The sequence below is a fragment of the Dermochelys coriacea genome, chromosome 2, assembly GCF_009764565.3.
Source record: "Dermochelys coriacea isolate rDerCor1 chromosome 2, rDerCor1.pri.v4, whole genome shotgun sequence".
NCBI lineage: Eukaryota > Metazoa > Chordata > Testudines > Dermochelyidae > Dermochelys > Dermochelys coriacea.
In genome coordinates this window covers 271674510-271686615 of record NC_050069.1, presented here as the reverse complement: position 1 = coordinate 271686615, position 12106 = coordinate 271674510, and the positions used below count along the sequence as shown (strand labels likewise).

Here is a 12106-nt window from a genome sequence, read left to right as displayed (position 1 = left end):
TGGTTCCAGGGGTGGAGGAGCCTGCGGCTTGACCCTTGGAGAGAGATGGTGACTTTGAGAAGGGCTGGCACACTAGGGGTTCTTCCTGGAAACCGTGGGGAGCTGAGAGCACACAGGCCTGAGAGTCCACAACAACTTGGGACCAGCGGGAAGATGTATAACCATCTCCCTAAGACGGACCTGGTGGAGCTGTGCAAGCAGAGGGGGCTGCACATTGTGTGGCTCACGAAAGAACAGCTGATTGCCCAGCTGGAGGAAAAGGATCGCTCAGAGAAGCCGATCCCTGTCCCTGTGGGAAGTGGCCCGGCAAATGCAGCGCCGGCACCCGTGTCTGTCCCGGCTGGGAGGGGTCAGATGGCCGCCAAGGGCACTCCGAGGCCCCTCCTACTATGCCTAGGGGAGGGGCTGGAAGGAGCCTGGTGAATCTCAGGGGCACCGTGACCCCCGCAACTAGCAGGGGATCCTCCCGGTGGAGCTCCCCATTGCTGGAGTGGAGGAGGCTGGAATGGGAGAGGGAACTGAAAGAGCTGGAGGATCAGGAGAAACAGCGTCAGCATGAGCTGGAGTTGGCCAGCTGAGAAGCAGCGAGCCCCCGGCTGCGGTGAGTGAGGGGGGACCCAGGACTGCAGGGACCGTTGATAAGCGCCTCCTGTCACAGTTTAAGGAAGGGGAGGTGGTAGATGATTCCTGATGGCCTTTGAGGAGGCCTGTGAGCTGCACAGGGCCGACCATGTGTAATGGAGTCAGACTCACCACCGCTGATGCCTCCCGCTGGTTGCTCTGCAAATTAGCTCAGTCCAGCTCTGGAGCACCTTCTGCAGGTGGCGTCTCCGCTGCTTCAGACCCGCGTTGCTCCCGCACTCAGCAGTGTCCTCTTCAGGACACTGCCCCCCGGCAGTGCCCACTCCTTTCTCACCCCCCTTCCAGGGGTCACGGCAGTCCTGTGACTTGCACCCGCCACAGGGGCCAGCCGCAACCCAAAGTCTAGCCCCTCACATCTGGGGCAAGTTGCAGTCTGTATCAGCCACTTTCCTCCATGGCCGGGTGCAGTGCAAGGGGGGAAGGGGGGCACCCAGGCCTGCCCACTACTCTGGGTCCCGACCCAGGGACCCTCTAGCAGCAGCCTCTCTGCCCTCCTTCTCTCCCTGTGTCTGCCTGTCATCCCTGGGCCACTTCCCCTTCACCCTTGCACCTTCTTGGCCCTTTCTGGCAGGGACCTGCAGCCAAAAGGTAACAGGCCAGACCTCACCCTGCACTCCCCTGAGTCTGCCCTATCCCCGGTGCTATCCCTGCTGTCCTCCTCCCTGCTGGTCAGAAAGAGACTTCCCTCTGCTCGGCTGGGCCGCTCCTTGGATCGGGGCTGCCCCCGCAGCTGCCTCTGGCCTGGTTCCTAACAAGCCTCACCCTAATTAGCTGCAGGTTTCCACAGCCCCCCTGGCTGCTTCTGCCCCACCCCCTGCTGGAGTGGGCCACCTGCCCCACTACACCCTGCAGACAGGCTCTGGTTTTTCACCCCCTTACTAGACCCCAAAGCTGTGGTGGTGTACAGCCGAATGACAGGGGCAGAGGCAGGAGACTATGTACTATTCAAAAAGGCCCTGCTCCGTGAGTTTGCGCTGACTCCCGAGATGTATCGGAGAAGGTTCTGGAGTCAGCATAAAGCCCCTAGGACACACATCTGGCACTGATTCTGCGAATGGAGGGATATGCCCACAAGTGGGCAGAGGGGGCCCAGATGAAGGAGAACCTGGTTAACCTGTCTGTACTGGAGCACCTGTATGAACAGTGCCCAACTGACCTGAGGCTATGGTTGGGGGACAAAAAGCCAGAGAACCCGCAACACGCAGGGCGGTTGGCCAATGAGTTTGTGGACCACCGGTCACGGGGTGGACAGGAGGAGTCCCAAAGGAAGAGGCCTGCCATGATGCGGAGAGAGTGTCACCCTGGGAACCCCCAAAGGGGGAACACGTAGAACCCCCTCCCAAGGGGAACATCCGGCGTCAGGACCAACCGATCCGCTCGAGGGGACAAACAAGACATGAGCTGCTATCACTATGGCCAGAGAGGCCACATACGGACCCAGTGCCCTAAGCTCAAGGACAGACTGAGCAGACCGAATCCACATAGGGTTAACTAGGTAGGGACCCAACCGGACGAGGGGCAGGCTTCCCAGGCAAGGGGGGCTGGCAGCATACCAACTGCTCAGGAGGGAGGAGCGCCCCAGACCAGCTCCTCTGGGGGGCTGGATGCTCCGGACTCAAGGTTCTCAGTTTACAGGGTGGGCGCGGGGCTGTCCCTGTGGAGCGAGGGCCTTGTTCCCCTGGAGGTGGATGGGAGGAAGGTCAATGGATATTGGGATATGGGTGCTGAGGTGATGCTGGCCCGGCCCAAGGTGGTGGCCCCTGATTGGGTGGTGCCTAACACCTACCTGACCCTGACAGGGGTGGGTGGGACCCCATTCAAGGTGTCTGTGGCAAGGGTACATCTGAAATGGGGGGCCAAGGAGGGCCCCAAGGACGTGGGGGTGCACCACCATTTGCCCACTGAGGTGTTGATGGGTGGGTGACATAGAGGACTGGCCAAGCAACCCCTGGAACACCCTGGTTGTAACCCATAGCTAGAGCCGGCGAGGGGCACTGCGCCCTGACCTTGGGGAGAGTACCACACCGGAGGCGCAGGACCCTGCCCCAGTGGGGAGGGAGCGCCAAGGGGCACGGCTCAGAGAGGCTGTGGCCTCAGACCCGGCCAGCAAGAGAGAGCAGGCCCCCATCCCCTCCCCAGCCGCTGAGTTCCAGGCCGAGTTGCAGAAAGATCCCTCCTTGCGGAAGCTCAGGGACCTGGCCGACCTCAGTGCGGCACAGACCATGGGGAGAGGTTGCCAGGACAGGTGCCTGTGGGAGGAGGGGTTCCTGTACCGAGAATGGGCTCTCCCAGGGGAAGTGGAGTCCTGTGGGGTCAGGAGGCAGCTGATGGTACCCCAGAAGTATCGCCGCAAGCTCCTGTACCTGGCCCATGACATCCCCCTCTCATGGCACCAGGGAATCCGGCGCACCCGGCAGAGGCTGCTACAGAACTTTTACTGGCCTGGGGTCTTTACCACTGTCCGGCAGTATTGCCGATCCTGTGACCCCTGTCAGAGGGTGGGGAAGGCCCGGGACAAGGGGAAAGCGGCTTTGAGACCTTTGCCCATCATAGAGGAACCTTTCCAGAAGGTGGCCATGGACATAGTGGAGCCTCTCAGCAAGACGACCCGGTCGGGGAAGAAATACATCCTGGTGGTGGTAGATTTTGCCACCCGCTACCCCAAGGCAGAGCCCTGAGCTTCCACTGAAGCAGACATCGTGGCAGATGCGCTGCTGACCATTTTCAGCCAAGTGGGGTTCCCCAAGGAAGTCTTGACAGACCAAGGGTCCAACTTCATGTTGGCCCTGCTCCGGTGCTTGTGGGAGAAATGTGGGGTCCGGCTCAACTGGGCCTCAGGTTATCACCCCCAGTCCAATGGGCTGGTGGAGAGGTGCAATGGGACGCTAAAGATGATGCTGAAAACCTTTATGAACCAGCACCCGCAGGATTGGGACAAGTACTTACCTCACCTGCTGTTTGCGTACAGGGAGGTGCCCCAGGAGTCTACCGGATTTTCGCCTTTCGAACTGTTATATGGAAGGAGGGTGAGGGGCTCCCTGGACCTGATGAGAGACGAATGGGAGGGGAAGGCCACTCCCGATGGAGAGTCAGTGGTGGAGTATGTCCTGATCTCCCGAGAGAGACTTGCTGAACTCATGGGCCTGACCAGGGAGAATCTGGCCAGAGCCCAGAAGAAGCAGAAGGTCTGGTATGACCGCACGGTGCGGGCCTGCGCCTACGCCACCGGGGATCCGGTGATGGTTCTCATCCCCGTGAGAAAGAACAAACTACAGGCCACCTGGGAAGGTCCCTTCAAGGTTGTCAAGCAGCTAAATGAGGTAAACTATGTGGTGGAGCTGTCAAACCGGGCGCACCACCGCCAAGTGTACCATGTGAATATGATGAAGCCATATTGTGCCAGGGGGACTGTGGTGTTGGCCATGTGTGGACATTGGGAGGAGCAGGGAGATGACCCTTTAGTAGATCTATTCCCTGGGACCAGAGCTGGTTCCCCCCTGGAAACAATTCCCCTCTCGGATCAGCTAACCCCTGCCCAGCAAGCTGAGATCAGAGGGGTGCTGCATCTGTACCGACAGCTGTTTTCCAACTGGCCTGGACGCACTAATCTGACTGTCCACCGGCTGTAGACAAGGTCGCACCCGCCGATAAGATGCTCCCCCTTCCAAGTCACAGGGAAAACGGCTCAGGACCTGGAAAGAGAGGTCAGGGACATGCTGGCTTTAGGGGTGATCCAGCCATCACCAGCCCTTGGGCCTCGCCGGTGGTGCTGGTCCCCAAAAAGGATGGGTCGATCCGGTTCTGTGTGGACTATCGGAAGCTCAGTGCCATCACTGTATCTGATGCCTACCCCATGCCCAGGCCTGACGAGCTCCTAGACAAATAGGGAGGAGCCTGGTACCTCACCACCATGGACCTTACAAAGGGCTACTGGCAAGTGCCGCTGGATGCAGATGCCCGGCTGAAATCGGCCTTTATCACCCCTCTGGGGCTCTGTGAGCGCCTGACCCTGCCTTTCAGCCTCAAGGGAGCGCCGGCCACCTTCCAGCGCCTGGTGGATCAGCTACTGAGGGGGATGGAGAGTTTTGCCGTGGCGTATATTGATGACATCTGTGTCTTTAGCCAGACCTGGGAGGACCATGTGTCCCAGGTTAGACAAGTACTGGACCGACTCCAGGATGCTGGGCTGACCATAAAAGCTGAGAAGTGCAAGGTGGGGAAGGCTGAAGTATCTTACCTGGGCCATCGGGTCGGGAGCGGCTGCCTAAAGCCAGAACCAGCTAAGGTGGAGGTGATCAGAGACTGGCCCACTCCCCACACCAAAAAGCAGGTCCAGGCCTTTATTGGGATGGCGGGGTACTATCGGAGATTCATGCCCCACTTTAGCGCCATACCCGCCCCTATCACCGAGCTGTGCAAGAAGGGGAAGCCAGACAAGGTGGTCTGGACCGAGCAGTGCCAGGAGGCTTTCCGGGCGCTGAAGGAGGCTCTGGCCAGTGGCCCAGTTCTGGCAAACCCAGACTTTGAGAAGCCCTTTATGGTGTTCACCGACGCCTCAGACACGGGGCTGGGGGCGGTGTTAATGCAGGAGGATGAAAAGGGGGAGAGACACCCCATCGTGTACCTGAGCAAGAAGTTGCTATCCCGGGAGCAACACTACGTGGCCATCAAGAAGGCCTGCCTGGCCATGGTGTGGGCCCTCAAGAAACTAGAGCCATATCTCTTCGGGCGACACTTCACCGTGTGCACCGACCACTCTCCCCGACCTGGCTGCACCAGATGAAAGGAGCCAACGCCAAACTCCTGAGGTGGAGCCTGCTCCTGCAGGATTAGGACATGGACATGGTCCATGTGAAGGGAAGTGCCAACGTGATAGCGGATGCGTTGTCCTGGAGAGGGGGGGCCGAACTTCCCCAGGTCACTGGTCAGAGTGACCCTGCTCAGTTCAGTCTCGAAGGGGGGAGAGATGTGATGCAGTAGGGAGTATTAACCTGGTAATGTTGCATGGGAGTTTTACTAGTTTACTGTCTTCTGCTAACACAGGGTGTGCCTCAGTTTCCCTGGTGTACTGCACCAATAGTAGATGGTGATGGGAAATAAGGGGGTGAGTTCACTGAGAGATGAACACTTGACAGCCAGCATGTAAAGGATGGCAGCTGCCCTTCATAACCTGAGCTGGGAGGGGGATGGGGCCCACTGACACCTTCTGCCTGGGAAACTGGACAAAGGCTGGAGGAGAAGCTGGGGGGTGTGGCTGGGTGAGACTGATGGAGGGAGTTTCAGTCTGGAACTGGCTGGGGAGATGGAGAGAACTGAGGTCTGAGCTCCCCACCCCCCCCAAGATGGACCTGACTGAGGGGTCCTGTTCTCTGTACCTACAAGCTCTGGTTTGGACCATGTTTCTGTCGTCTAATAAACCTTCTGTGTTACTGGCTGGCTGAGAGTCAGGGAGAATCGCAGGCTGGGGTGGGGTGCAGGACCCTGGATCCCCCACTCCATGACACTAGCCCACTAGAACCAACTATCTCCAGCAAAAGTTCTGCGAAGGCACTTGCCAAAGCAAGAGCAAGGGGAAGTCCCCGCTCCCGTCACTGGCGGCGAGAAGGAACTGAGGGGTGGCGGATCGGCAGGGCTCGATATTAGGAGCCATGAGGGCATGACTCCAGGGGGCACCCAGGCCGACCCCACAGATGCTGCTAGGGGAGAAATCTTCCGGCTACGGTGCACATGTGTGCGCGGACACCTGAATGGAATGGACATGAACGAGCATTCGAAGAACAGCTGTTATATTAGTTTCTTTCTGGGAGGGAGTTCGGGTGCAGGAGGGGCTCCGGGCTGGGGCAGGGGGTTGGGGTGCAAGAGGGGGTGCGAGGTCCAGGCTCCGGCTGGAGGCGCTCACCACAGGTGGCTCCCGGCCAGCGGCGCAGCAGGGCTCAGGCAGGCTGCCTGCATGCCGTGGCCCCACGCTGCTCCCGGAAGCGGCCGGTTGCTGGCACGTCTCTGTGTGCGGCTGTGGGGAGGGGGACAGAGTGTCTCCTTGCACTGCTCGTGCCTGCAAGCACCACCCCTGCAGTGGAACCGGCTAGTGGGAGCTGCGGGGACGGTGCTGGGGGCGGGGGCCGCAGAGACATGCCAGCAGCTGGCTGCTTCCGGGAACGGTGTGGAGCCATGGCCTGCAGGCAGCCTGCCTGAGCCCTGTGGCACCAGGCCCCCCTTAGCCTGGGACCCTGGGCTGCAGCCCCTAAAGCCCCTGCGTTAATCTGGACCTGGATCCGGGAGCCCACCTGGTACCGGAAGCATGGCGAGAGCAGATAGTTGACCATCTCCTGGTGGAACACGGGCGTGAGGCTGCCCGAGAGGGGGGGCACGATCCAGACCCAGTCGGCCGGGCACCCCCCACGCATCTGCAGCTCATTCTCCATATGCTTGACAAAGGACTCCGTGGCCGCGTGGTGATCCACGATTGTCACCTTGGCAACCTGGGGGGGTGGAAGGAAAGAAACAGATGGCAGAACCAGCCTCCCACCCCTGCAGGGCACCAAGTCACGCCCCTGCCCCCTCGAGCCAGGCCCCACCCCAGGGCAGGGAACCACGTCAGCCCCCGGAGCCAGCACCCATGTGAATTCTCTGAGCTGCATGTGGGTCTGGGACAGGCTGCCGACTCCCTTGGGAACGAGCAGCCCCCAGCCCGCCCCGCCCCCGGGGAACTGGGACCCCAAAGGCTGCTGGCAAAGGAGGGTGGTTGACGTGACACGCTCGCCCACTGACGTGGCATCACCTGGGACAGCCCCAGCGCACACCCTGGCCAAGGGCTTAGTTGCGGTGAGCTGGCCTGGGCGCACTGTGGCCCAGCCAGAGAGGAGAGAGCTGCATCCTAGCACGCAGGGCCGGCAACAGGATGCCCAGAGCCGGACCCGAGGGTTCCCCACAGCCGGGCTGGGCTCGGGGCTGGCCAGGACGGACCCTGCTTCACCCTTCATTGCCCCGAGCTGCCCTAAGGGCCCCCTAGGCCGGGCCCCAGCTAACGACTGAACCCGGCTGTGCCCGCGCTGGGAGTGTCCCTCCAGGGGCTGGGCGAGGGGGCCTGATCCCTGCAGAGCGGCCGAGTCCCCCTCAGGGGCTGTCTCCGGGGGACTCGCTGCCTGGAGCTCGTGGGGGGGCAAAGGGGGGGCTGCAGCTCAGAGGGCCAGTCTAGGGGGCAGTGAGGCCGCATGGCTCACCCTGGAGGCAGAGCAAGACTCCCAGGGGGGCTGGCACAGTGAAGAGGCCTCCCAGAGACCGTTCCAAAGCTGGGGGCGCAGCCCCGACCCTGTGGGTCCGTGACAGCTGGCGAGTGCTTGCCTGTGTGTGATCTGCTTCCCAGCTGCCAGGCGCTCCCGGCGAGCCCGGAGCCTGCCCCAGCTCTCAGAGGCTGTGGGTCAGGGTTTGTCTGAGGGCAGGGGACTCTGGCGGCCCGGGACCAAGCCGGGGGCAGGGCAGGGGGACCCAGGTCACAGAGGGAGGGGGAGACCCAGGATCTGTGTAACACCAACAGACCCCGGCTGGTGGCAGGCGGGATCGAACCTGGGCCCTAGGGAGCTAAATGCAGGAGCCTCCGTTGCACGAGCTGAAAGCCACCGGGCCCCTCGCCAGGACTCTGGAGGAGACTCATTCACCCCCTCTACGTCTCGGAGCCGCGAGAGGGGGCAGACTGAGCACCCCCCTGGGAGGTGTGGGGGTTACAGCTACAACCCATGAGTGGGTGCGGGACCCGAGACAGGGCCAGGGCTGTAGGGGCTTGAAACCCCCCCATAGCTCTGCCCCCCCACCCCATGCTCCCCACACCCGGTCGCTCTTCCCGGCTCTTACCTGGAAGCTGTGCAGCACGGCGACGTTGATCTCCACCGCGGCTTTGTCCTTCCACAGGGACGAGGTCTTCCGGGTGTCCAGCCCCATGTGCATGGCCACCTCCTGCCCCACAGGGACTGTCACCTCCAGCCCCCGGCCCTGCCCCACGCCACCTCCTGCCCCACAGGGACCGTCACCTCCAGCCCCCGGCCCTGCCCCACGCCACCTCCTGCCCCACAGGGACCGTCACCTCCAGCCCTCGGCCCTGCCCCACGCCACCTCCTGCCCCACAGGGACCGTCACCTCCAGCCCCGGCCCTGCCCCACGCCACCTCCTGCCCCACAGGGACCGTCACCTCCAGCCCCCGGCCCTGCCCCACGCCACCTCCTGCCCCACAGGGACCGTCACCTCCAGCCCTCGGCCCTGCCCCACGCCACCTCCTGCCCCACAGGGACCGTCACCTCCAGCCCCCGGCCCTGCCCCACGCCACCTCCTGCCCCACAGGGACCCTCACCTCCAGCCCCCGCCCTGCCCCCACGCCACCTCCTGCCCCACAGGGACCGTCACCTCCAGCCCCCGGCCCTGCCCCACGCCACCTCCTGCCCCACAGGGACCGTCACCTCCAGCCCCCGGCCCTGCCCCACGCCACCTCCTGCCCCACAGGGACCCTCACCTCCAGCCCCCGGCCCTGCCCCCACGCCACCTCCTGCCCCACAGGGACCCTCACCTCCAGCCCCCGGCCCTGCCCCACGCCACCTCCTGCCCCACAGGGACCGTCACCTCCAGCCCCCGGCCCTGCCCCACACCACCTCCTGCCCCACAGGGACCCTCACCTCCAGCCCCCGGCCCTGCCCCCGCACCACCTCCTGCCCCACAGGGACCGTCACCTCCAGCCCCCGGCCCTGCCCCACGCCACCTCCTGCCCCACAGGGACCGTCACCTCCAGCCCCCGGCCCTGCCCCACGCCACCTCCTGCCCCACAGGGACCGTCACCTCCAGCCCCCGGCCCTGCCCCACGCCACCTCCTGCCCCACAGGGACCCTCACCTCCAGCCCCCAGCCCTGCCCCCGCACCACCTCCTGCCCCACAGGGACCGTCACCTCCAGCCCCCGGCCCTGCCCCACGCCACCTCCTGCCCCACAGGGACCGTCACCTCCAGCCCCCGGCCCTGCCCCACGCCACCTCCTGCCCCACAGGGACCGTCACCTCCAGCCCCCGGCCCTGCCCCACACCACCTCCTGCCCACAGGGACCGTCACCTCCAGCCCTCGGGCCCAGCCACCTCCTGCCCCACAGGGACCGTCACCTCCAGCCCCACAGGGACCGTCACCTCCAGCCCCCGGCCCTGCCCCACACCACCTCCTGCCCCACAGGGACCCTCACCTCCAGCCCCCAGCCCTGCCCCCGCACCACCTCCTGCCCCACAGGGACTGTCACCCCTAGCCCCCAGCCCTGCCCCCATGACACCTCCTGCCCCACAGGGACCTTCACCCCCAGCCCCCACCCTGCCCCCGCACCACCTCCTGCCCCACAGGGACCGGCAGCCCATATATCCAGCAGGTTGTAGTGGGAGAGGTGGGGGGCAGAGGGAGCTGGGGAGGTCGTGGGGGGGCAGTCCGTACCTGCATCAGGTTGTAGTGGTGGGGGGTGGGGGAGCTGGGAGGCGGTGGGGGGAGTCCGTACCTGCAGCAGGCTGTAGCGGTGGGGGGTGGGGGAGCTGGGGGTGGTGGGGGGCAGTCCGTACCTGCAGCAGGCTGTAGCGGTGGGGGGTGGGGGAGCTGGGGGGCGGTGGGGGCAGTCCGTACCTGCAGCAGGCTGTAGCGGTGGGGGGTGGGGGAGCTGGGGGCGGTGGGGGGCAGTCCGTACCTGCAGCAGGCTGTAGCGGTGGGGGGTGGGGGAGCTGGGGGGCGGTGGGGGCAGTCCGTACCTGCAGCAGCCTGTAGCGGTGGGGGTGGGGGGAGCTGGGGGCGGTGGGGGGCAGTCCGTACCTGCAGCAGCCTGTAGCGGTGGGGGGTGGGGGAGCTGGGGGGCGGTGGGGGGCAGTCCGTACCTGCAGCAGGCTGTAGCGGTGGGGGGTGGGGGAGCGGGGGGGCGGTGGGGGGCAGTCCGTACCTGCAGCAGGCTGTAGCGGTGGGGGTGGGGGAGCTGGGGGGGCGGGGGGGGCTGGCGGTGGGTGGGGGAGCTGGGGGGCGGTGGGGGGCAGTCCGTACCTGCAGCAGGCTGTAGCGGTGGGGGGTGGGGGAGCTGGGGGGCGGTGGGGGGCAGTCCGTACCTGCAGCAGGCTGTAGCGGTGGGGGGTGGGGGAGCTGGGGGGCGGTGGGGGGCAGTCCGTACCTGCAGCAGCCTGTAGCGGTGGGGGGTGGGGGAGCTGGGGGGGGGGGGGGGCAGTCCGTACCTGCAGCAGGCTGTAGCGGTGGGGGGTGGGGGAGCTGGGGGGCGGTGGGGGGCAGTCCGTACCTGCAGCAGCCTGTAGCGGTGGGGGGGGGGGGAGCTGGGGGGCGGTGGGGGGCAGTCCGTACCTGCAGCAGGCTGTAGCGGTGGGGGTGGGGGAGCTGGGGGGCGGTGGGGGGCAGTCCGTACCTGCAGCAGGCTGTAGCGGTGGGGGGTGGGGGAGCTGGGGGGCGGTGGGGGGCAGTCCGTACCTGCAGCAGGCTGTAGCGGTGGGGGGTGGGGGAGCTGGGGCGGTGGGGGGCAGTCCGTACCTGCAGCAGGCTGTAGCGGTGGGGGGGGGGGGAGCTGGGGGGGGGGGGGGGGGGGCAGTCCGTACCTGCAGCAGCCTGTAGCGGTGGGGGGTGGGGGAGCTGGGGGGCGGTGGGGGGCAGTCCGTACCTGCAGCAGGCTGTAGCGGTGGGGGGTGGGGGAGCTGGGGGGCGGTGGGGGGCAGTCCGTACCTGCAGCAGGCTGTAGCGGTGGGGGGTGGGGGAGCTGGGGGGCGGTGGGGGCAGTCCGTACCTGCAGCAGGCTGTAGCGGTGGGGGGTGGGGGAGCTGGGGGGCGGTGGGGGGCAGTCCGTACCTGCAGCAGGCTGTAGCGGTGGGGGTGGGGGAGCTGGGGGCGGTGGGGGGCAGTCCGTACCTGCAGCAGGCTGTAGCGGTGGGGGGGTGGGGGAGCTGGGAGGCGGTGGGGGGCAGTCCGTACCTGCAGCAGGCTGTAGCGGTGGGGGGGTGGGGGAGCTGGGGGGCGGTGGGGGGCAGTCCGTACCTGCAGCAGGCTGTAGCGGGGGGGGTGGGGGAGCTGGGGGGCGGTGGGGGGCAGTCCGTACCTGCAGCAGCCTGTAGCGGTGGGGGGTGGGGAGCTGGGGGGCGGTGGGGGCAGTCCGTACCTGCAGCAGGCTGTAGCGGTGGGGGGTGGGGGAGCTGGGGGGCGGTGGGGGGCAGTCCGTACCTGCAGCAGCCTGTAGCGGTGGGGGGTGGGGGAGCTGGGGGGCGGTGGGGGGCAGTCCGTACCTGCAGCAGGTTGTAGCGGTGGCTGTCACAGAAGTTGCGCATGCCGATCTCGCTGCCCACGTACCAGCCGTTGAAGGGGGCGGCCGGGAACTGCAGGCCCCCGATCTCCAGCAGCAGGTTGGCCACAGCGGGCAGCGCGTGCCACCGCAGGGCCAGCTCCCCGAACCATGGCAGCCTGCGCCCCACACCACAC

General features: G+C 65.5%; 1 protein-coding gene across 1 annotated transcript in view; it reads right to left on the bottom strand.

The window, feature by feature from the left end:
* The window catches only part of NOS3 (nitric oxide synthase 3), a 65108-nt gene that overhangs the window by 30726 nt on the left and 22276 nt on the right, over nt 1-12106 (bottom strand). The window contains 3 exon segments of the mRNA XM_043509828.1: nt 6927-7121; nt 8491-8592; nt 11914-12088. Coding sequence (XP_043365763.1) covers nt 6927-7121; nt 8491-8592; nt 11914-12088 — 472 coding nt within the window.